This window comes from Cebidichthys violaceus, unplaced genomic scaffold (genome assembly GCF_023349555.1).
Source record: "Cebidichthys violaceus isolate CVI_PGR_0920_01 unplaced genomic scaffold, fCebVio1.0.p SCAF_65, whole genome shotgun sequence".
NCBI classification, from domain to species: domain Eukaryota; kingdom Metazoa; phylum Chordata; class Actinopteri; order Perciformes; family Stichaeidae; genus Cebidichthys; species Cebidichthys violaceus.
In genome coordinates, this window is record NW_027176872.1 from 688,079 (window position 1) to 713,841 (window position 25,763).

At 41.3% G+C, this 25,763-nt stretch overlaps 1 protein-coding gene and 2 long non-coding RNA genes across 3 annotated transcripts in view; all 3 read right to left on the reverse strand.

The window, feature by feature from the left end:
- LOC137890478 (IgGFc-binding protein-like) overlaps positions 1-16,921 on the reverse strand; it is a 23,541-nt gene extending 6,620 nt beyond the window's left edge. The window contains exons 1-20 of the mRNA XM_068734565.1: positions 16,743-16,921; positions 15,492-15,737; positions 15,252-15,353; positions 14,475-14,622; positions 13,515-13,635; positions 13,005-13,337; positions 11,669-11,840; positions 11,099-11,196; positions 10,563-10,693; positions 10,195-10,364; positions 9,426-9,640; positions 9,105-9,299; positions 7,738-7,926; positions 7,062-7,501; positions 5,805-5,923; positions 4,893-5,089; positions 4,347-4,485; positions 3,235-3,417; positions 2,116-2,261; positions 723-1,069 (exon numbers count right to left, since the gene is read on the reverse strand). Coding sequence (XP_068590666.1) covers positions 723-1,069; positions 2,116-2,261; positions 3,235-3,417; positions 4,347-4,485; positions 4,893-5,089; positions 5,805-5,923; positions 7,062-7,501; positions 7,738-7,926; positions 9,105-9,299; positions 9,426-9,640; positions 10,195-10,364; positions 10,563-10,693; positions 11,099-11,196; positions 11,669-11,840; positions 13,005-13,337; positions 13,515-13,635; positions 14,475-14,622; positions 15,252-15,353; positions 15,492-15,737; positions 16,743-16,845 — 3,794 coding nt within the window. The 5' untranslated portion in view covers positions 16,846-16,921. The remainder of the gene's footprint in view (positions 1-722; positions 1,070-2,115; positions 2,262-3,234; positions 3,418-4,346; positions 4,486-4,892; positions 5,090-5,804; positions 5,924-7,061; positions 7,502-7,737; positions 7,927-9,104; positions 9,300-9,425; positions 9,641-10,194; positions 10,365-10,562; positions 10,694-11,098; positions 11,197-11,668; positions 11,841-13,004; positions 13,338-13,514; positions 13,636-14,474; positions 14,623-15,251; positions 15,354-15,491; positions 15,738-16,742) is intronic.
- Positions 16,922-16,942: 21 nt separating this feature from the next.
- On the reverse strand, positions 16,943-20,125 carry LOC137890502 (uncharacterized). Its single transcript, XR_011105292.1, has 4 exons — positions 20,054-20,125; positions 19,544-19,707; positions 17,584-17,760; positions 16,943-16,968 (listed from the first exon to the last, which is right to left on the reverse strand). It is a non-coding gene; the product is annotated as an uncharacterized lncRNA (long non-coding RNA).
- Positions 20,126-22,465: 2,340 nt separating this feature from the next.
- Positions 22,466-22,981, reverse strand: LOC137890501 (uncharacterized). The gene is made up of 3 exons (XR_011105291.1): positions 22,922-22,981; positions 22,694-22,827; positions 22,466-22,597 (listed from the first exon to the last, which is right to left on the reverse strand). It is a non-coding gene; the product is annotated as an uncharacterized lncRNA (long non-coding RNA).
- Positions 22,982-25,763: the final 2,782 nt, after the last annotated feature.

A 25,763-nucleotide genomic window follows, 5' to 3' on the forward strand; every position in this document is an offset into this window, starting at 1 on the left:
AAACTTAGAACTTATAACTCACTTATTATGATCCAATAATATCATATATATTATTATGAAAAGGACCATTCTGCATAATGACTTACTTTTGTTACTTAAAGTATATTATGATGCTAAAACGTATGTACTTTTACTTAAGTATTATTTGGAATGCAGGACTTTGACTGTGCTTTGGGTTTAGTGCTAATTATCAGATGTTAAGTAAAAGTAGCAGATAATCTTTTGTCATAAACTCAAACAAATCGACACATACCCCTTCATCATATGTTCCCCAAAAATATTGTGTTATAATCGGTTTAACGCAACAGTAACATCTATAAAATAAATACTGGTTATTGAAAGGAGACATATTATGCTAATTTTCAGGTTCATACTTGTATGTTGGGTTTCTTCTAGAGCATGTTTACATGCTTTAATGTTAAAAAAACACCTTATTTTTCTCATTCCGCCTGTCTGCATATACCGGTATTCATCCTCTGTCTGAATATCTCTGTTTTAGAGCCTGTCTCTTTTAGTCCCTCCCCCCAAAACACCAGTCTGCTCTCATTGGCACACTTTCTGAATACTGGCTGTGTGCGTTTCTCTGTGGATTGAGTTTTTTGATATGTTCACAGTAAAAAGCAACTAGACCTTCTTTACAATCCAAAAAGACCTGGAAATCTCGTTTTCATCAAAATGAGACCTTTAAGTTACTGTAAAACTCAATGTTACTATAACATTACTTTATGCGGTCCTCCTCCGAGCACTGAGGACACTCGTCCTCACAGTAATGGTAACAGAATGGGTCGTAGTCTTCGATGCTCCATGTCCCTGCCCACTGTGTCACGTTAACAGCTGGGCTGCCGTCGGCGGTTGTCAGGTCATCCTCCTTGTCGCCGTTGTAGTTGCCACAGAGCCCAGCGACATTACCATAGTAGCTGCTGCTGATGGACACCATGACGAGTGTGGACCAATCAAAAGTAACTTCGACGCCAAAATCACTCAGGATTGTGCCTCTAATTCCAGATTGTGTTATGGAGATGCGGCCTTCTTCAAGACTGACAGGAAGCTCCGACCTTATACCATCCACCTGGAGAGAGAGGGAAAGACACGGTGGTGATGAAATCAAATGTTTATTGTATGATGATGATTTAGCACTTCTGCCACCTACTAAAGGACTTTGGGGATGTTCGAAATATTCTGCCAACCTTAAAAATAAATGTCAATAAAACTAAAGTATTTCATTAATTGAAATATCATCAACAGCAAATTGGGAATTGGTTGTGAAATAACTAAAAGAAAAGGTAAAAGGGGCATTTTACACCTCAAAACCTGACTTAAAATATATTCAAAGCAGTTATTAAACCAATCATATATAAGGTGGTAAAATATGGTATTCAATCAGACAATGCACATTTTTTCATTTGTTAAGAAACATCCAGTTGAAACTTTACATGTGTATGTCTGCAAAATGATTTGTCCGTTCACAGACGGGCACAGAAAGAGCAGACTGGCAAGATAAAGCATGCCTTGGACTGCATTCATTCAAAATCCGGCACCTTCTCGCAGCTTTGTGAGCCGATATGGATGTGTTTAGTTCTTCATCAGAAAATAATGATTTGCGGCTTTGTTCTCACCAACGCCCGTCCCTCTCTTCATTCACTCTCTAGCTCGCTCAACTACCGTTAACACTCTATCTCTCCATCTCCCTCACTCGTTTAGCTGGAGAGGAGGGACGAATTCTGAATGCTGTGTTAACAAACAGCCACCTACATGTTTTACTTTTAAAACATGCGACCCTCGTTCATCTCAGTACGTAGCTTTAAAAAGCTAAGACAAACTGAAAAGAGCCTCCTCCACGAATTCACTAGCTGTCAACCCAACGTCACGCCTAATGTGAGTTGTTGTATTCCCCAACGATGCCAAGAAACGGTACTTTACAAAGTACAATGTCATCATTACTTACTGCAATGATGGCTGGCACAACCAAAATAGGTTTAAAAAACATTTAATATGAATTTACTTGTAATTGTGTCAATGAAGAAGATTGAATCCGATTGATTTCCAGTGTAACTAAGAATTGTGCATGAAAGGTTGGTGGTTTTGACACAGCCCATGTATTGAAGTAAGACCCACCAATATGAAGCCTCTGTCGGTGGTGGGAAGGGTTATCTGGTGGCCCAACATCTCCACAGTGGCTGAACGCACAAAGGAGCCGTCAGGGTTCCCACGGAGCTCATTCTTGGTGATCACAGTTACTTCTGGCAGGGAGGGGTCAAGACCTGAGAAAGTCAGAATAATTCATGTTAACTCGAGCAAGACAGTGTGTCAACTTTACAACAACTGCTTAATGTGATATGCAGTCTTTTAGTTCACAAAGATTGGCTGGTTGATTGGAAGTATTCTATCAGCATCCCTTCCATCTTGACGTCAAAAAACTGCTACCTTAACAGAGAAATGGACATTTCTGTAACAGGCAATCAAATGGTGCTCGTGCAATTCCTGTTTCCAGTGAATGCATCATATAAATCTCTGCTATAACAAATGACGGTCGCTGAAGCTTCACTTCTAACGTTGGGTTTTCTTTGGCCAATCTAAAAACAATTTGTTAAGTAGCCTAGTAGTTAACAAAAAGTGTAAAAGTGAATTATTCATATGTGTTTGTGTGTGTGTAGTAGCCCATTCAAGGCAACACAATGGGGCAATAGTAAAATCAAGCAATGATGAATGTTCATTTTGTTGTTAATGTAATTTGAATGCAAAAACCCTGTGAAATTACGCATAGCTGGTGCACTGGGCTGCAGGTAGGGGTGTCACTTTATACGTGTATTGACGATAACCGGGACATTTGAAGCTACAATGGGGAACTTTCTTTTTGTGTTGATTTTGGCGGTCCCTGTGGACAAAAGGGGTAGTGTCTCAGAGCGCCAGAGTCCCTTTAGAAAACTTCTCATTTCTCAGTGGATCCTAGAGGCGACGTCAACATCGAAGCTAAAAAGGATCAAGTGTTTGTAATGATGAGGCCCTTTCATTTCCTTTAAAATGAATAAGTTGCAAATGACGTACATACTGTATATACTGAGGTTCTGGAATACAATGTATTGAGATATGTCTGGCAACTCCCTCCTCGCAAGACGCTCTGCATTATTTTGACCACAGAGTTGTATTTCATTGTTACTTAAGAAAACTGTGGTGCTGTGTGAACTCCGAGCAGAGCAAACAAATAGATATCTCTGTGTTAAGGTAACTGCAAACCTGTGGTGTTGACGAGGACGTAGGTGCAGGTTCCCTGGAACGAGTAGCTGAAGTCGTCAAACGATTTGTAGTGCGGGTCGCCGGTAGCCCAGCATAAGGCCTTGGAATCAGGAACACACACTCCTTGGCCCTCTGACACCTCACAGTGCTCCTTCACCCTGCACTTAACTTCCGCACAAGGGTCTGGAACACATACAGTATCAGCATTAATCAATTATTACTAGTTGAGAGAAGTATTGGTTATACATTTGAACATACATGGGTGAACAAAACAAAAAGGTCTTGGCTCTTGGAAGATATAAAAAAAAAAAAAAAAAACTTTTTGTTTCTGTAGAATCTAAAAGTTTGCACTGTTATCTCCATTTGAATGACTCATCAAATGTTGTCTCTCTCAACGGCAGCAGGCTTTTCACCATGCTTTTGTTCCAATTGAAATATGTGAGCATCGCACTACTTCCCACAGTGGCATTGAACATTCCCATGAAACATAAATTGCTAAAGCAGAACAGTTACAAATGAAAGTAGGTGGCTGGGTTGGTCGTGGATTTTTATTTTAAAGAGTAACTTAAATTGACTGTTCAACCCAGAATCAAAACTACATATTTTTCCTCTTACCTGTAGTGCTATTTTTCAATCTAGATTGTTTTGGTGTGAGTTGACTAGTTTTGGAGAAATCAGCCATAGAGATGTCTGCTTTCTCTCCTGTAATGGGGCGACGTGGCATTCGGCTTGTGGTGTTCAAAGCACCCAAAAAATACAATGGAAAAAGTCAACAGCAATGTCGCTTTCCAGAAATCATGACTGTGAGTAACCGAGTCATGGTTTCTGGAAAGATAATTTCTCTTGGCTTGTGGTGAGCATTACAAGTTAAAAGAACAAATCCATTATATTGGAGAGAAGGCAGACATCTCTTCTGCAGTTAACTCCAACTGCAGAAGAGATTAAAAATCTGAAATCTGTGGAAAGCAACAGATTTCAGATTTTTAATCTCTTTTTTTTTTTTTTTTGTCAGAACATTTAATAAATATTGATTGCTGTCGGACAAAATGTTTTTTGAAGATGATTGCCAACCCTAGCTTTAAAAGATCCCAGTCACTCAGCAAGTATTTTACCTGTAGAGTAGCAGCCAACGGTTCCATCCCTGTTGCGACACTCCTCATCCTCTTTGCAGCTTGTGGAGTTGCAGCTGAATTGTCCAGACTGGCAGACACAGCGCTTCGAACAGTCCTCCAGTAATACTGATTTACCGGTCTGAAAAGAGTCACTTATGCATTAGATAGAATAGATGGCCACTGGTATGCTTAACATAGAAGATCCTATTAAGATAAACGTGCATATCAATAATGTATCATATTAACCCGGGATCATTGGACCTTGTTTTTCTGTAGTAGTGTTACTTGCTTTCATAATGCATAACCCTGTTCACCTCACCTCATGTCACTGACACACGGTAATAATGGTGAGCTGTGTAGAACATTTCATTTGAAATATTAATTTTAACCACCCAAATATTTGACCCACACCCAGCTATGTGGTGGAATCACTGAATTCAGGAGCACTGTTGGCCAGGACTAACAACAGACTAGATATTAGTAAGCTACCATATTGTGCTGAATAAGCGTTACGATGAAGAAGCTGACGTGGACGACGGTGATTACCCCGTAATATTGTCCATCCACCACGCAGCCACATTCCTCTACTGGAACACAGCGGACTCCATCGGACATGAGGTCGTCGTCACACTGGCAGCCCTCCTGGCACACTGGGCAGGGCTCGGACTCCTGCAGAGAGAAGCAGGTGGAGGAGCAGGAAGAGGTGCACAGCTCATAGTGACTTCCTGCTGGACACTTCACAGCTGCAAGAAGAAGAAAAAAACATGGTTTGTTAGGATTTCTGTTGCCTAAAATTCATGAATTGTAGCAGAGTTCCGGTTTTTAATAATCCGCAAGTTGAAGGTTGTAATTTGGCACATTTAGTCAGATGGCATTGTATTAGTAGATTTGATAAATAGATTAGATTAGAAGTTAGATTAGCAGATGAAACACGTCACAGGCAAGCCGGCCTCCCACATTTTCCTAGTGCTTTCAACGCCATCCAGCCCTGCCCCTTTCTAATGGGAAAGCTTCTCATGATTCAACTGCACCCTGACACTGCTTCCTGGACCACGGACTACCTCACTGGCCGGCCACAGTATCAGAGTGCATGGCTGTGCCTCCAAGGTGGAGATAAGCAACACCGAAGCATCTCAAGTGTACTGGCCCCTCTCCTCTTCACAATCTACACTTCTGACTTCCACTTTAAAAATAAACTAGTTGTACTCCTTAAACCGTTCTTGACGGAGTGTTTATGTATTAAAGACACAGAGTGACAAGAAGAAGACAGAAAACACAACATGACAAGATAACAAATTAACAAAAGAAAACACATATCACAAAGTATTTCATCCAATATTGTTGTACTTTGCATCTCATGTCCACCATGCGATGCAGCATGGGAGAATAAACACATGCAAACAATAAGATAAGTCACATTTAGGAACAGCGAGCATCAGCCAATCAGATCAGACTTACGACAGAAAGTGTCGCTCCTCCATTCGCTTATCTTGGTGCCAGCAAGTTGACAAGCGGTGACATAATTCTGGATGTGACGACACAGGATGTCCGCGCCCCCTTTGTCTGTGGACATCTCCCTGGAAACAAACTTTCATTTAATTACAGAAAACAACAGAAACGGTCGTATCACAGATCTTCTTTTTGGTGAAAGACAATTCTGATTTTGGATCTTATTTTTGCAGTTTTGTCTCCCATTTCTATCATAATAATAACCCTAACCACTACGATTCTCGGAGGGGTCAAGAAATAAAGGTCAAAAGTCATATGATCAGACAGCAAATATCTTACCCAGACTAACTAAACCACTTTGATAGCAGGTAAAAGTCAGTGCGCCTGAAATGTTGTTAATAATCCCATATAGGAAAACAGTGTGGTACAGAAATGTATGGAATTGTTGAGAATTCAATAATTCTCGGTGGCCTGGCCCGCTGATTGAGTGTCAGGCCGATGTTAAGAATGCAATATGAAATGTGCAAATATAAGCAAAAACAACACTGGTTGTTACGGTCCTGCAGTAAAAAAGGGCTAAGGACATCATGCTGAGTCACAGTAACGTCAAGCTGGAAACACAGTTGAGACTTTTACACATCGGGGACGAGGAAAAGAAACAACACGAAAATGTTGCATCAAAACTATTCATATCAGCAAATTTCATTTTGATTTCTTACAGGCAAAGGACCAACTACCAGGCTCAGAGTAGCGTCTCGCAGTCTGTCTGAGCTAAATTGTTGTATAACCGTATGTTACTCTAGGCTATTTTATTGAGGTTTCTTTTAGCGAAAAAAGCTCGGAGGGAATTTTAGTTCCCCCTGGGAAACAGTTGTATGTGTCGAGGGCTTTTATTGTGAAAGGTATAGAAGGAGCTGGTCTGCGTTGCCTGAAACTGACTTTGATCAAGTTTTATGGGAGATGTAAAGTTTACCGTCTTGTTTTGAATTACGGAGCCTCTGTGTTGTTGTACACTATAGTGTATGTTTTGGATGTGTCAGTACCACACAACGTGATTGGTTGATGCCTTTATTTGCAGTGGGAAAGCTCAGAAAAAAACCTTGCTCTGGAAGAAAATGGCCACTTTTTCGTCGCATAATATTTGTGCCCTGTGTGAAAAACTAAAACAAAAAATTATATTGAAGTGAATTAATCGCATGAAAAAATGCCCCTGGTGTGTAATGCCCTTGTAATGTGTACACTCTGACATAAGAGATATTTCCTTGCCTGACACAAGCATCGTAATCGGGGGTTGGCTTCACTGTTGCGTGGCAACCTGCAAATGGGCCCTGCTGGGCTTTGATGATGTTACAGGCCTTTTCAGCTTCTGGGCCCTTCTGTTCATCTGGCCCAGGGCAGGAAGCGGCACCACAGCCCGTGTCACAAGTAGTGTTGTCCGTCGTTACGACCCAGGCTGCTGATGTGTCTGCTGGCTTCTTGCCTGCTGTTAATGTCAGGTCGTCAGTCGGCTCACCGTTATAGTTGCCGCAGAGACCACGTGGCAAGCCGCCATAGGTGGACGGGATTTGTAGGAACACTCCCGCAACACTGTCGTAAGTCAGCTTCAGATCAAAGTCAGTTTCAATGATGATGTTGATGCCATTTTGATGTGCTCGCACTTGTCCGTCAGCCAGTGACACAGGAAGGGAGGCTCTGACGTCATCGACCTGAGACATCGGGGGTACAAATTATTTCATCACATTAGCTCTGTCCCACTTCAGGAGATACTGCATCCTTAGAAAGATCTACATTTCAACCAAATGGACTATAAAATGAATGAGACTTAGCTATGTTTCCATTAAGGCCAGAACATTGTGTTCACAAAGTTACCAGATGAGGTTGAGACAAGTGTAGTACCATGGCATATTGCTGGACAGTGTGTTCTAATACTGGTCAGTCATACCTTGATTTCCCAAACAACCCCGGTCTCCATAGTGATTTCCATGTCGTAAACCTTGAGCTCCAAACTGCGGGAGACTTCGCCATCCTTACTGGTTTGCTGCCGTACAAACACAGAGAAGGCTTCCATCCCTCCTTCCTGCTCCTGCACTTCTGCCAAGTTGAACAAACAGTTTCCCCACAGAGGATAAGCCTAGAGGATGAAACAGAAGATATTCAAGGTTATGTCAGAACTTGCACAGTGATTGTCGACGCTATGAGAGCGGTGAGAGTGAATCAAAAAGGCAAAGTTTAGGGTCAGACAGCTAAACAGTGAGCTGAAAGTCAGTAGAAAGGAGAGAGGTCAACAGGAAGTTCAAAACCCATATGTCAAGGAACGCTTCCTATTAGTAAACATATGTTAGCTGGGCATAACATATCAGTTAAGCTACATGTTGCGTCAAAACTCAGTTTCTTTAAGTCGAAGTACAATTGGATGTGTCTCTGTGTCTTTCTGCTCCTCAGGTAAACCATAAAGGTTGGGTCATAAAACCATGTAGTCAAGATTGACCCCGAGTCTTATCTGACACTGTCCAGACACATGGTAAATTGAGAGTTCAACCATTAAGTGACCTATCGGTTCCTGAGAGCAGTCTCTGGACATAGTTTATTAGTTCAGATTGTGTCATTGACATTTCCGTTTTATAATCTGTCTGTGGATGTTCGCGACACCTTTCACATTGGCATTTGATACATTGCTGTAAAAACATTGACATACTTACACCTGCAGTTATTGGGGTTGCCACTTGATTAAAATCGAATACTCTAATAATGCAACGTATCCTCATATGACAATTTGAAAGTTATTTTTCGTTCTTCGAGTGTATGAATGTTCAGCAACTCGAGCAATCAATGCAAAACCTGTTTAGGCTACAAAACTACTTGGTTATGGTTTAGGGAAAGATTATGGTTTGTGTTTAAATAAGTATGTTTGTTATGTAAAATAACTAAGTTTGTTTCATAACTTATGTATTAGTTACGTCTTTAAGTTGTTTGAAAAAAGTAGGGTAAAATAAGTCATTGTGGACTTGGTTTCACATGGGACACCATCAGTGGTCTCATTGGTGAACATCCTGAGATTGTTTGACCTGCCCACCCCTCCAATCTTCCCATCTGCGGACTTTGTCACTCTTTATTCTTCGGCAGCCCTGTACATTCTTGCTCATGATTACATGGTTTGTGTATGAATTACAGTGCATTACTTTTTGTAAGTATAAGTACGAACAGTGAATGAGATCAGCCTAAATACTGATATATATATCTGCAATAAGCTTATTTTTTGAAAAAGATCAAATAGATTAGACACATTGTGTAAGTGTAAATGTCCTTTACCTGTCCGTCAAAGGACCTGATGATCCTGCCCCCGCTCACAGAGCAGGAACCAACGCTCCTGGGTGAACAGGAGGCCGCGCCCCCTTTCACAACACACATCTCATTGGCTGAACAGTGGAATTTCAGATCACACTGTACTTGTCCACCGTCTGAACAAACGCAACGGGTGTCACATGACTCTTCCGGATAGAACACCTGAGAAAAAGAGCAGAGAGCCAACCAAACATATCAGCGGTAGTAACAGTGGTGGCAGAAGAAGAAGTAACGGTGTTAAAAACAGAAGCTGTGGAGCTTCGTTTGACACTGTTGCAGCTGTAGTACCTGTCCATTTTGATAATACTGTCCTTCATACTGACAGCCGCACTCTGCTAGAGGTACACACTTGTCGTGGCTCAGCATGAATCCGTCGTCACACACGCAGCCTTCTGTGCAGAGCGTGTTCTCGTCACAGTCCACTAGGGGTGTCGGGCCGCTGCAGGTCAGCTGACAGGGGGGGGCACACATCTCGTAGTGACTGTTCGCGCCACACGATGGAGCTGGTAGAGAGACGCACAAGTCAATCAGGATGAAGTTGATGCGATTATGCTCCTCACAAACATTACAAACATGCATGGGACCTCATTGGGACTTTTGGATAACCACTCACTAACCGAGAACATTTCAGTGACATTTAGGGAAGTATGCTTGTTTGCCACCTCTCGCAGAATCAGTTAAAAAAAAATCAGCCTGCATCCAGTCCAGACTGGAAGCACGACAGGGGGTGTCGTGCTTCCAGTCTTCCAGATAATCGGATAAAATAAAGAGTTTGTCCTCTCTGACTGAAGGTCATATACATCGTCTTTCATGTCCCTTTTTACCTACAATGGCCCTAATACACTTATTTGTAGATGTACATCTACATTAAAGAGATTTGTCTTTATCAACCTCAGTAGGGCCCAGAGACTGCAGGCAACACCCCAAAATTCCGTATTGTGAGGTTGCCAAGTTAGTGCATAGTCTGAATTCCGAACAAGTTACTCTTGGATGGATGGAGGAGCAGTGTAGTTCTTGATTTTCACAGAGACTGTGGGTGAGTGTGTGCTTGTCTTACGACAAAGTTGTTCAGTTCTCCAGCTCCCCACTTCCGCTCCCACATCCTGACAAGAGGTGCTGAAAGCTGATAGGCTGTTGCATAGGGCGGAGGCGTGGCCTCGATACACGCACATATCAAAAACACAGTCTTTGAGGAAGGAGGAGTGGTCCATTTTACTGTGACACTTTCTGTGTGGGCAGAGACGGAGAAGGGCACAGTCTGTATAGACACCATTTAATAAACAAAGAAATATACTGTACATGTTTAACGATCCTGGATTTTTTTCCACTGGACATTAATCATACCTGGCCTCATCTAGTTTTTCTTAAATACTAAGCATAAGTATAAATTGTTTATTGCCTAGCCCAGCAGCATGCAGTACCTACCCAAACGGTCCCAGTTTGTCGGCGATGATGCCACAGTAGGGTGGCTGTTGGTAACGTTGTATCATCACAGGCTCACACTCCGGACATTTACCACCAGGACAGTCACTAGTGCAGCCAAAGTCTCCTCCTGCCTGGTTCAAAGACATGCAAAAGTGTTATTCAACAGTGTTATTAATAACAACATAAAGATACTGTTTGATATTTAGAGGATAGGCTCCCATTTTCCAAGTCTGTTTTGACAATGTCTGTCAATCTATGTGGCCGGATGTGTTTTTATGATGAGATGTCTTTCTTCTTTTATTAATTGGTAGGAATTGGTAGGCTATTAGCAAGAGGCGGTTAGATTACTGAGGAGTGACTTTGTTCTCCTTCCCAGCTGTCCACCAGATGTGCAGACACTATTGGAGCTGCTGTATTGAGCTGGAGATGGAGCCGCACACACAATGTGTACAACTGTGCCCGCTTTCTGCTTCTAACTGTTTTCACCTGTGTATGTTTCTCAGGTCAATTGTTCTCACAAAGTTCCCCATTCTCACCTTCCAGCTGTCTCCGAAGGCGTTCACGTTTTTAGCCTGGCTGCCATCAGGTTTCAGTAAGTCATCGTCAGGGTTTCCATTGTAATTTCCACACAAGCCTGACACAGAGAAACAAGCAACAACCACAGCAGTCACAGTTAGAGCATTTAGAATAGTTAAGAGTAGGAAGCTGTCAGAGTGTACAGGTATACTTTTATTTCCAACAATCGCCACATAGCGGCCTGAGATGCACTGATAGAATACGCATGTAAATGCCTTCAGTAGGCAGTATTTAGTATGTTGACAGTTTTTGACCTGGTCCTCTTGAAGCAGGTTAACAGGTTAGCCATGCAGCATAGGTTTCCATCCTGACTCAACCCGGTTGCCATGGTGATCTACCCTGGGCTTCTTAATACAGGCCCCAGTGATTAAACTGCTGCCATAAACTGCCATAAACCGTATTTCCTGCGTAACCGTATGAATCGGCTCAATCGGAACGACATTGCCTTGTTTGCTTTATAACCAAAGTGCTGCCGTCACATGTTGATTGCTGAAACATATTTGAGTTAACCAAACAACCCCCCAACTTACCGCCTGTAGCAGAAGAGTATGAACTGGGTAGAGTCAAGCTGACGTGGCTTTTCCAGTTGAACCTGAGCGTCAAACCAAAATATGTCCTAACAAAGCCGAAGTAGCCACGCCGGAACAAGGAGAGCTTGCCGTCTTCAGTGGAGTAAGGCAAGTTCACTGACCGACTGTTCACCTGAGGTACACATGTACAGAATAATTATATATATATATATATATATATATATATATATATATATATATATATATATATATATATATATATATATATATAACAGTAGTTACATGTATACAGTCTTACAGTTACAACTGGCCCTTTGAGGGCAACCATAATGCTGATGTGGCTCAGAGTGAAAATTTGTTTGACACCCCTGCTTTAGATAATATTTACAGCCCAGAAATTACTAGTTATTGATTAAGAACATGAAAATGTACATGTGCTGTGTCTGAAATTCCATATTAACATGTTGTTTACTAATCCGTCCAGAATCTTAGCATGGAAACCAATAGTATGTGAATTGCATACTACATCCAGTAAAATATTACAGAATGCCAATAATGGAAACTACACATATCCCACAATGCAATGCGGTAATGAAGAAAACGTTCGCAACAGACAACAGCGGTTGAGTGTAAGCATAAAATCTCCCTTTGCTAGGATTAATTTGAAATTAGTTCAGACCTCACAAATCATGGTTTGGTTACGGGAGGTTGGCATGGGTTACCATGGTAACGCGGCTACAACTGGCAAGGAGGCTCTCTGGAAGTGATGTTATAATTACAGCTCAGTGTCCCAAAAGATACAAACTAGCTGTTTATTCACACAAAAGAATGTTGAATGTTACATACACATAGTATCTACTGCATGCTGTGCGATTTCGGAAGCACCAATGATTTTTTGTTGGGTTTGGTTGCCCATGTCAACCTATAAACCTACACCACGCCACTACTTGCTCCGTTAGCACCCTTAGCTGCTGGCTGAGCTGTTACCATGTTGAGAGCTGTGTGGAGGCAATAGATACACTCTGTGATTGTTCTTTTAAAATGTGCTTTGCTTTAGCTAACATTTACGGCGCAGAAATGACTCGTTCCAGATGAAGAACATATTAAATTCTTTTTTTGTTGGGTTCTTAGGTTGCCCCCGCACCCCCAACTCAACACGGGAACCACAGCCATGTCATCAACTACTGACTGCTAACTCATTGTTAAAAATTAGCAAAATCCTCAAATTTAAAATTTAAAATACTTTGTCCCATACGGCAGTAGTCTACTGTAACTACACTATAGAGGGATTGGTGAGGAAGACTAGGGGTAAGTACTGTAGACAGACCAATCTTACCAGCATTTCTCCCACACTAGCCCGACTCATGCTGACAGTGATGTTACCAAATACAATGAGAGAGACGGACTTGGTGTAGGCCACAGCCTTGTTGCGGCCTCTGTTCTCATTTTGGACCAGCACTTGGAACGGCTCCAGGTCCTGGTCTGATCCCTTGGTGAGTTGAGACAGGGTGTAGGTGCAAGTGCCCTGGAAATCAAACCGGCGTCCATCAAAGTTGCGGTAGTGGGGGTCTCCGGAGCCCTGGCATGTCGCGTGGGATGCTGGGTAGCAGTCCCGGACACCGCCCTTTATGGCACAGTGCTCAGTTTTCCTACAGGTGACTGGTTTGCACTTCAGCAGAATGAGATAACAGAATATCAGATCACAGTGAAAGAGACGAAAACAAGAACAGCACACAATAATTGTGATGGCACAGGGGTCTTGAGTAACGGACACACACACACACACACACACATACACACACACACACACACACACACACACACACACACACACACACACACCAACCTTGGCTTTCCCTTTATGGCATTTACACTTGGTGGTGCAGGTGTTATCACCCCAGAAAGTGGTGGCTGATGGGTAATATCTGCCCTGATACTGACATCCACAGGTACGCAGAGGAACACATCTGAAACAAACACACACAATTATTAAATAAACAGTACATACACATGAAACCTTGCCTGTGTTCTTGTCTTCTATGGCTTAGTGCTGCTAGCACACTTCACTTGATGTCCACAAATATTTCAGGTATATTTTTGCTGAAATGTTATTGTTGACATCAGGCAGGTTGTTCTCCTGAGTAGACTAACAAAAGATGTTTTATTGTGACGCATTAACACCCAGAGTCCTTGAAACGTCACATGGGCGTTATTTTCTGCACACTTTTGCGTTTTTTAAACGTATGGTTAACGTTGTGAACAACACAAAGCACATCACAACTACTTGGTTAGGTTCAGTAAAATTACACGGTTTGACTTAAAATAAGTAAGTTTGTTAGGTTATTTAAGCTAAGTCCTGTGTTGTTAGAAATGCATTTGTGATATGTTTAAAACAAACGTAATCAGGGAGAAAATACATTTCCTTCAAACTGCAATTGACAATGCAATTAAGTTGTATGTGAGCGTCATTTTTGGGAGGCCGGGGCGGTGTAACACACTCCATTTCTACAGGCTCAGAATCATGATCTCAAAACATCACTTTTTGAGCAGTAGCCTTCTGCTGGCTGGTTTCCAAAGAACTAGAAGACATTTTAGGTTATGTCAAGATCACAAAGAGCCTGTTTCTTTTGGAAAGGCTGTTTTCAGCTGTTTTGGTTAATCAATGCGTGATCATGGGACAGCAAACTCAAAACTACTCAAACCAATGAATATTGGCCTTGGTATGAATATTGAATAGCTTAACATAACCTGGCAAATTGTTGTTATTTATGCATAGAATCCACCAAATATTAAATAACTTTGTTACCTGTCTCCACTTTGCACCCATCCTTCATTACACTGGCACCCCTCCACACAGGGGCCTTTGCACAGCTTCTCGGTGTCAGGGGATGTGCAGGAGGCAGGGCAGGCGGAACCACACGCCTCATAATGGCTACCTTTGGGGCAAGAAGGGACTGGGGGGGGGGGGGGGGGGGGGGGGGTGTTGGAGATCATTGTTCTTATCAGTGAGAACCAATACTCTGTCTAAACCAATAACCCAACCCACCTTACAATTATTTAACAATGTCAATATGTTAGTTTAACAGATTTTCAGTGACCTGTAGTTTGTGTTTCCATAATCTAGTTTGTACATCAGCATGGCTGGAGGAGGTGGGAAAAAACATTATTATTGCGACACAAAAGCCCTTTAGGTGACCACTTAAGATTTGAAAGACCCCATTTCCTCCAACACCAACCTCAGGTAAAGAAAATATAACTTTCTGTATAGGTGTCATACTTCAATATTTTCAGATAATGTCTTGAGGTAAATATTAGATTGTCTGGGGGCTGACGGATGTAAGACAGGGGTCACCATCCTTTTTAAATCTGTGTGCCATGTTAACATTTAGGTTAACATTAAGTGTATTTATGACGCCACATCAAAATTTTAATCTCCATTCCTTCTTTCATCCATATAGGCAACGTGCAGTCACTCACTCCTTTTGCTGTAGCTTTCTACTGCCACACTCCGCCAGAACCTCACTGAATGGTTCATGATAAATTATAACTCTTCAAAGGAAAAATATTTAGCTTGGCAACTTACAGCATTTGGTAACCATTCTCCAATTAGGGTCGATTTTCACTTCCTCTGACTGGCAGGCATCAGCATAACTCTTCAGGTTATCACAGAGAACCTGTTTGGCACCTGGACAAACACACAGACACATTGATATCACAGGAACTCATGACAGCATGGCTTCAAACAATTTGCATTGTCTCCAGATTTTTTATGTCATATTTTTAGTGCATTCTGCCCCGAAAACATCTTTAAATATTGGCTCACCTTTAGTGACACAGACATCGTAGACACAGTTCTCCAGGTACGTAGAGGGGTCGACCTTATTGTGGCAGGCTGAAAATGGCCCATTTGACTTTGTCAGAATCCCACAGAGATTGGGACGGCTGAAGTGGGCCTGCTGCTCTTTTGAACAAGTGGGACAGTGACCGGCACAGTTATCATTACAGAACAGATCGGACGTATCGGTCTTCCACTTCTGGATCATCTTCAGCACAGCAGAGAGACTGGAGCCTGCAAGAGAACAGAAAGCAATATGCAGAAAAGCATGTAAATAAATACAAATTTGGACTTGGACGGGTGAGTGAGCAATTTAATGACTGGCGTTCAGCCAAACTCAAAACTTTGGATCTAAATTATTTTGGCATAACTTCTTTTAAAGGTTTGCTATGTGATATTCAGAACATTAATATAACATCAAACATAAGCATGCTGTGCTGTTAATGCATGTTAGTGCATGTTAGTGCAAATGAACTTGCCCCACTGGCTAGCTCATGGCCGGCGCTGCACTGCACTCATATGGAGGTTACAACTAATAACGCCATCAGGGAGGCATGATGTTCATTGAGTAGAGATATTCTCATTTAAATTAAAGTAAGGCGTGGCTACCTTGTGATTGACAGGTCTGCGTTGTCCAGTCTGGGAGCTGTGCGAGTTTTTATCCTTGAACTTTAACCCTTTCAGTGTGTTTCAGTTTACGAAATCTAATTGTAACATAAATACGCCTTATTTAGTGTTCAGTTGTACTCAGCCCCACCTTCTTGTGTCAATTTTGGTTGCAAAAAAACAAGATGGCGGTAACCAAAAAACAAGTTGATGCAGCAAAAAACCATGAATGACAAAAATCCAAGATGACGAGGCCAAAAACCAAGTGGTTGATGGCCAAAAACCAAGTTGGCGCATTCAAAATTCCAGATTGCGATGGCCAAAAACCAAGATTGCGACAGGCAAAATGGCAAACCTGAGGTTCCAGTCCACAAACCAATGAATGACGTCCCAGTGACTACTTCCCCTTTTTATCTACAGTCTATCATGTCAGCCAGAGTCTCTTGATGCAGCTCCCTCCATCACTCCCTCCATGCTACCTGGCACTGTTCACCAATTCAACACTTTTCGGAAGAAAGAGTACTTTCCACCTCTATTAGATATTGGCAATTACATTTCGGCCACATTAGGCAATTCTTTGCACCCAACCATCTCGCCTCCTACAGTATTATCCTTTTATGTCCCCGTCCTCACCTTTTGGTTCAGGCAGGTCATCGCTCCTGTCTCCATTGTAGTTTCCACAGAGGCCTCCGAGGTGTTGATAGTAGGAAGATGGCACTGTGATGTATAGCCTCATGTTCCAGTCATTTTTTACAGTCAGGCCAAAGTCAGTGGTGAGTACAGCGTAGATTCCACTCTGCTTTACAGAGACCTTGCCGTCCAACAAACTGAGAGGCAAGTACTGAAGTTCTCCATTCACCTGAAGGTAATAACAAAACACTGATTAGAACAAACTGTCTGTAACACTGCATATGCACAAAGTTGAAAAGAGAAGAGAAGGCAGACATCACTAGGGCCAATATCTTCAAAACTAGGAAAGTCGCATGAAAAGTATCTAGATTGATGAATAGCATTACAAGTAAGAGTAACAATATGTATTTTTAATTTTAGGGTGAACTGTCCCCAAAACAAGTAAAGGATTGTGTAGCAAATGAAACAGAGGCTAGTTCGGAGGGTGGCTGGACTTCAGCTCTCTGTAGAATCCCATTGACTTTGTGTGTTTAAAATTGCAATAAGAAATTATTATTAAAACAAAAGCATTTTGTTTGAGCTGTTCCCTTTTCATCATCTAAAATTTCTCGAGCCAGATGTTCTAAAATGCTGATGAAAGTCTTTTGCTGGACACATATTCAATAATCTGACTGAGCAGAACTCTACTAATGAACTTACCCTTAAATGTGAAACATCTGACTAATAAGGTTGTTTTGTATGAATATGTAGTATAGTTTGTTACTCTCATGAAGATTGCCTTAATATTTGAACATTGATTATTACATTCACTGCTTGTTACAGTAGATGCCAGCAGATCTGTTACCTGTACTTGTCCTCTTTGACTGCCGATGATAATGGTCTGCTCGTGAACACTGACAGTTACGGTCCTCACGTATGAAACTCGACGGTTACCTCGGTGGTTGTTCGTGGTCGTCACAGTGAAAGGCAGAAGGTCAGATGCCGTTTTTGCAACTGCTGTCATAATGTAAGTGCAGGTACCCTGAAAGAAAAGATGAATGTGATTGGCCAACTGAAGCAAAGTCCAATTATAAAAAATGTTGGCACTCCATATCACAAAGAAAAAAGGGCGACTTTTTAGAAAACAAAACCTGATGTAGTGCCGATTAAAGGCAATTTGCTCTATGCAGTAACAGCGATCTTGAAGGTTCTTTGAATGTCACACGGTTTAAAAAAGGCTCCACACGGTATGAAGTTTTGAGGCATGTCCGATTAGGCAATGTATCGCTATGACATGACATTAAAGTCCGGTTCCTAAATCGTGCCAATGCAATGATGATACATTCTTAAAATTTTCCAGCTGGTATGGTTTGCGTTCGCAAAGGCAAAACTCAAACAGTTCAGAAATTCTTAACAAATGTCATGTGATGGAGATGTCTTCTCCTGGTATGGCTCAACAGTTGCCTTGATGTGTGTGATGTGCTTTCCTATGCTGTGACAGGGGTTTGTGGTTGAAGCAAAGATGTTACATTTTACCCATTTAGTGCTTAGCTTGTTAGCTAGCTTGCTAATTCCACCATGCTTTTGTGCTACGCAGGTTACAGAAAATGAGCTGTTTGGTGGCCAGCGGCAGGGATCCCTCTAAATGAGTGGCTTCACTACCATCGAAGTGGTCTCCTAGCAGTGGAGAGTGAGGCAGCGGGACCTCGGGGATGCGCTAGTTAGCCAACTATTGTCTCATTTGTGGTCTGAGAAACAGTATATTCATCACATTCAGTTAGTAAACAGTGTTGGGCACTGTAATATTATTCCCAAGTAACGAGTAGTGTAAGACATTACAATTTACAAAAAAGATATTGTATTACAGTTATTGATTTAAGTAATGTCGCGTTACCAGAACTAATTCGTTTTTTTGTGCAAGGTATGCTTATGTTACGATGATGTGAACTCGTGACAGGTCAGTATGTTATTACACTTCCTGACTAACTTCCACAACACTGGTAGCACAGACGAAAATAGGCTACTAGTTCAGCAGTCACCAAAACAGGAAAAGGAAAACCTTTTTATCCAATGTAATGACATTAATAATAAATAAATGGTACGCTTGCTGTGATTGGTTAACATGGTGTTCACAGCGGATATTCAGAGTTCACTTGGACAGGGGTCCATGACCACCCGCCGATGCGGACCAGAGAGTGGTTGTTTGTTCCGCACCAGAGTTTGAGTCTGTCGTTCACACCAATAAAAAAAAAACGCACCAAAGTGGTAAACGCTCCGGGGTTTGGTTCAACGTTGACTAAACAAGGCTGGTGTGAATGCGGCCTTAATCATTCTCATAATCACCTGAAAATTAAGCTAAGAAAAGCTTTGAGCATAGTGTTGGCACAGATGTATGTGTGTGCATACAAAAACTGCACCACAGATATACATATACACGGTGATGTGTATTGTGGCGTCGGCCATCGTATTGTTTGTAATTTCATGCCGTACTACAACTGGTTGGTTTCTAGGTGTGGTGTGTGCTTTAGCAGCACTCCCATCTACTGGCCTATAAATCAGCTCACTGTACATTGTCCTACTCCTACATGACACTTTAGAAGCCTAATTCAGTTGTGCTTTTGTTTGCTAGTTAAGGAACATTGCTTCTACAGCGGCGTTTTCAAAGATGAGTTACGCCACATTTTATGTGGATACTCCTCGTTGAAGTTTGGTTCATGAGAGCTGGTCCCTGTCGGCCTCAATAGAATGTAACAAGTTAAAATAGAGACTCTATTCACTCTATAGTGAATAGCTGGTGATGATTGGTAAAGCCGTCCCAACCCTACCTGGAAGTCATAGCGTCGGCCATCAAATGTCAGGTAGTGGGGGTCACCGACTGCACGGCAGGTTGCCGTAGAAACATGGACGCATTCTCCTTTCACACACCGTTCCTTCACACGACATTTCACCTGTTCACAGGGATCCGTGGGAGGTGGAGGAGGGAGGGTGTCTGTAGGAAATACAAACACCTCATATAGAAATACATGCAACACCAAAGCAGATATGTGTTATTGTGTCATTATTAAATGTATAACTATATCTTTTCACTTTCAGCCATAAATAAACTGTACGGAAGAATATTAGTTCAACATGTGAAAAGTGTATTTGATTTCTGAGTTTAGTTTTTAGTCTTCTTTGAACTCAGAATTCTAACTTTATTCTCTGAATTCTGACTTTAAACACTTAAGTCCAAACAAAATGTCAATGTGGTCCTATACTTCTTCCGTTTTATGCGTGCGTGTGTGTGTGTGTGTGTGTGTGTGTGTGTGTGTGTAAAGAGAGCTAAATGTGTGTACCTTCAGAACAAACTCCAGCAATGCCATATCCATTCCTTATACTACCGCCGTAGGCGTAGACTGCCATACGGGCGTCCCCTTCCACAGTCACATGACTCTGCATTGTCCCCACTGGAAAGTTGGACCACACCCACTGCTTATCCGACAGGAGCATGCTCCACTTAGGTGAGTGGCACTGTCCCTTCTTCACACACACCTTCACACTGCCGGCCCCCTCCGTCTCTGACAGAATAGCAATAGTGCTTTGAAGTCCATCCATTGTCTCCACAGCCCAATTGGTGGCAAGCTTGGAAGTAGGGGTCAGCGTTATTAGAAAAGGGTCATATGGTCTGTTGTTGCTGATAAGCAGCACCATAACTTTCTTGTTGCTCTTGACAACCATTGGCTGTTTTGAGGGCAGTCTGAGGATGGCGAGCCCAGCTGTCCTCAGCCTCATCGTCTTCCTGTTGTTGGAGATATGTTTACTTTGTTAAATAAGTGTAGTTAAAATGTTTGAACCGAGGAAAAACATTGATAACATATTGATATGCCTCTTATAATATAGCCAGTACAAGATGGAACATATTAAATAATTGACCCTTTGCTAAGCCTGACCATGCACTGCTGCTCCGTCAAGCTGTCAGAGCTACCATGGAGCCCACACTGTCACTAACTGCACTCACTGACAGGGCCAGAATGTCCATCGGGAGCAGTGGGAGAACTCCCGATGGCCTGGCCTGAGTTGATTCTATATTTAAAAAAAATAATAATAATAAATGAAAAAATAAATAAATAAATAAATAAATAAATATATATATATATATATATATATATATATATATATATATATATATATATATATATATATATACATATATATATATATATATATATATATTGCAACACTTAATCAAGCTCTGTAATGGTACACTATGATTGGCCAGTATTTGTTTGACAAACATTAAAGGTCCACTTACTGGAAATTTTGCTGTGACCTTCATCAGTGGATGAAGTTTGCTCAGTTGTCATGGAGTTGACCCAACTATGGCATTTTGATCCTGTGATAATAGGTGGTCAAATATGTACTGACCAAACCACAGACAATTTTAAGATGAAGTGATTAACAACTGAACCATCTTCATGAGAACTGAGAGACTCCATCCACCCATGAAAAGACAATAACAAGAAAAGACGCTGTAATTTTTCTTTTTTTAAAGCCCACCAAACCCCCAAAAAAGGATTCTAACACGTTTTTTTTTCCACTTTGAATGAAATAATTGAATGATAGCATGATACACAGACAAAACAGACAAAACGAAAGCTAAAAACCGTCACCATTTTGGCAACACATAGGCCTACAAGCAATTGTGTTTTAAGGGACAGGTATGTTCTTCTGAATTCTGTGTCTGTTTGACATATCAAATATACGTTTCCAATCATAGTTGACACAAGTCTTCACAGAAAGGAGGTTGGCGTGGAACTGATAGATGGATCAACACAGGACTCGCACCCAGGAGGCTGCAGTTTGTGTCCCCTTGTAAAACAAAAAGTCAATGTTGACTTATTTCAATTTACGTCCACAGCTTACTCATTTTAAGCCAAACCATGATATTTTACTAAACCTAACCTAGTTTTGTTGCTTAAACATAACCAAGTCGCTTAGTAGTTTTCTGAAACGTTTTGTCTTAATTAAAAACATTAATAACTAAGTGTTAAAGTTAAAAAGCTGGGACTGTAATCAGGATTAAATACATTTCCCTCAAAATTTGATTAGGAATGCAGTTTAGTTGTATGGGAACGTCATTTTTTAAGAGACAGTGTTGGATGGAAAGGTGGACAGAAAGACAGACAATAATAGCCTTGGCTGTAGCTTCAAAAGTATATTACAATGATTAATATTGAACTCAACTGTTTCCTTGAGCGTCGGGCACTGGGCAGTGTCAACTCGGTTTTGTCTTCAACCGCTACTATCATTGCAAAGTTGGTGGCCTTACAGCTGCTGGTCGTGGGTACCATGTATTCTTTACCCAGGTTTGCCACAGCGGGGAGCTGTTCATACACATGTTCGCACTTCGAACCCATCGTCAGACACTGGTGGCCTGCTAAGACAGCTACAGGCTGCTCGGACCGGATCCGCATGCCTGTCAAAGTTGTCCTACCTCGTACAAGGTAGGATGCGTAGGGTGCCAGGTTAATGGTCACCGCCTTCCCACGACGCCAAATAATCTTGCCTCTTAGCCTAGCATTGGCATTAGGTGTGATGGTGATCTTGTTCTGGTTTTTGCCATTAACGATAGCAAATAGACTGTCCATGCACCCCTTGGCATTGGGTGTGAACACAATGTAGTCAGTACCCAGCTCTTCGAGTGGGGAAACCACCGTGCCATCTCCCGTGGCAAAGCGACGATTAAAAGAGACCACAGAGATCGCAGCACTAGATGAGATTCGAACCGCTGAGTTGGCAGTGACAAATTGCTTCTGCAGCTCGGCTCCAGATGGTAGAGAAACCCAGTGGCTTTCACCTGCAGAGAGTGTCAGCTGTTTGTCGAACTTCAATGAAGCTACCTGCAGATCAATGGGTCTGGATTGGTTAAACATTCATGAGTCTCATTAAAACAGACTGGCTCTTCTTGCCCTTCCTTGAATTAACATAGTTCTAACCTGTATGTGAACATTGGCTTCAGAGCCCTGAGCAGTCAGAACCACGTGGAGCTTGTGATCTTTTTGATGAGTCTCCTGGAAGTTAGGAAGAAATGTGGTGATGAACTCCTTTCCTGTAGAACAACCATGACATACTGGAGAAGAGAGAAGAGAAGAGATTTTGCATTAATTAAATAATGCATGACTAAAGAGCGAGCCTTAATATTGCCAGCCTCCCTACTGTAATACCTGCCAAGAGTGCCGCACAGACAGCCAAACACACCGAGAGAGGCTTTATTTCCATAGCTGATGGAGAAAGAGAGACATATACAATGGTAAAATGTTTTAAACCAAAACAAATAATATTACATAATGAGGACTCAAGCACTGAGTATGCTAATAGAGGCAGATATAATTCAATTAAATTTATTTTGCATAAAGCAGGTCCCTAGACTGCTGTAATGGACTACAGTAAACATGGTCCAGAAGCATTTCAATATCACGCTAGAAGAATCAGATTGATGTTAGCATCTACTTTCAACATGCTGTCAAAGCTACCATGGAGCCCACACTGTCACTAACTGCACGCACTGAAGAAGTTTCGTTCAGAGAGAGAAGCAGACAGAAGGGTCTACAACAGGGGTCACTAATAGGCGGACCGCGGTCTGAGTCCGGACCCAGACACCGTAGCATCTGGACCTGGACCTACAACCGATAGAAAATTGAGAATTATTACATTTTGACGGAACGCTTCTATTTTAACTGACTTTTCTAGCTTTTACGGTACTTGTTCAGTGGTCCAGGAAACAAACCAACCAATTACATGCATTGTAAATCACATCACATGATCAAATACTTTAATACAACTGTACCCAGCCCTCATTGTTTTACAGGGTACTGCAAAAGAATACATGCCAGGTCTAGAATACTGCAAATACATCCTGAAACATTTCACAAAACATCCAAAGACAAAGAAAAAAAATTATAAAGAATGCTCACGATTCCATTTTCAGATGCTCATGTCCAATTCAACGAGGTCCAGTTAGAGAGACTTTCCTCATGCAAAGGTCCAGAACATTACAGTAATGTCTAATTTGCGCTATGATCTAGTATATTTGAATAGTTGTATTAACATCTGTATGTAGTCAACAACTGCTGTCAAATCAAATAAAGAAAGTTCAATTGAATAATACTGTATCTCAACAATATTTATTGTCAGTTTTCAAATTGAACTGGATGAATTATAAATAATACATAATCTAATAATAAATGAATGTTCTTCTCTCATTTCAAGTAAAATAAGGTTAAGACAATTAAATCACATAAAAGAAAGGTTTGAAAAATGTGCATCTTAAAATAAAGTACTTCATTTAAGAAAAATGAATTGAACTGAATTGCCCTGCAGCTTTAAATTCAATTCATGAAGCGTGAAGTGATGTCACCCAAAAAAGTACTAACAAAAACTGCACTGTGTAGTCAAAATAATGGAGAAATAATAATCGTTTCCATGCTTTTACGACAAAGCTTTGAACCTTAAAAACGTCAAAGCTTAACAACCATTTCTTTTTGTTTGTTGAGAAACTAGCAAAGTGATGAACTGAATTTTATCACCCACAATCATAGTTTCTGGGGACTCTATTACTTCATATACTATAAACATTTACTTCATAAACCTAAAGATTCTCAGTAAATGAGCCAAATTCCAATGTCATACTGTAATCCCCTGTTGAAATACCCCAACCACCACTATTATCACCAGAGGCATCCATACTGTACCTGCAGCAGCCCTTGAGAGTGTTTCCCTGGGAAGGATGGAGGGACATTTATATACTAAGTGGGAGTGTGGGGCAGAGATAGTGACATATAGAGAGAAACAATCACACGCCACCGTTCAGTTCTGCTTGAAAGAAAAGCATATTGAATATTGGTGTGCTTGTGTTTGTTGTGTGGGCTGGTTATTGGAATAATGGTAAGCTTGGGAGCAGCCGAGGTCAGATGTGATGGGTTTGATCGTGTCACTCAGACAACAAAAGTCATGTCTTCAAATTGTCAAGCTGTCACGCTAGTCCCTCGTCCTCAAATCCTCCCATCCTCTGTCCTCTCTTGTTGACTTGCAGTGCTTATTTTATAACATACACATCAGTTATACAAAGATGACATAGAATTTCATGCATTCTATTTCAAGCTCAAACTCTTTTTTTAACACAAAAGTCGAAATAATCACTTCTTTATTAGTCTTCATTATAGATGATATGATAATAAGATGCAAAAGTAACCGTACTTGACCGCTAACACAAGAATTGACCTTGTTGTATTTCTTATGTCTGTTATTGCACTCTAGGCTTCGACCTCTCTGCTTTTGGACTAGGCCTTTGCTCTGCTTAAGGGAATGTATCGTCACATATTGTAGATAACTCACCTTCAATGACATTAATAAAATTAAATGACTCAAGTATTTTAGCAGGAACAGGATAATGTCTTCTCTGAAAGCATTTTCACCGGCAGGTGCACTTTGTATTCAAGATTCAGGGGTCAGTTTTTTAACTTCTCTGTCAATCACATACCTCATTAAATTAATTACCACGGCAACAGACATGTAATTTCACCCGACTAACACCAAAATGTCCCCCTGTGAATCTCTGGCCCTGCCTGCGTTCCTTCTATGACCTCTCTCCTGTTTCAAAAAGCGGTTTCCTTTATGTTAAGTGCATTGCGTGAGTCGACTGCCTGTAAAACTAACATGTACTAAAGGTGGAGATGGTTAACGCTACTGCTTGTGTACACTGGGTCATTAGCTAATCCTTTAGTTATGTTACATATATAATAGTGTGGGCTGGCAACAGTGTCAGTATTACATGGATGATAAGAGATAATTGCCCTGTTATAACAGCTGCACAAAAGGAGGAGGCGTCACGGTGGGATTGTCAAACCCACACCTAGCCAAATGTAGTCATGTGGTCATTTTTTTTGTTGCGTTTATTGTTTCATGTGACATAGTCATGATCTTTTGACAGATTATCTAATATCTATTATCTAATAGTTAAACACATCCTGAAGTTGGCGGTGTCAGAGTTTTTCAGTGTAGAAGCAA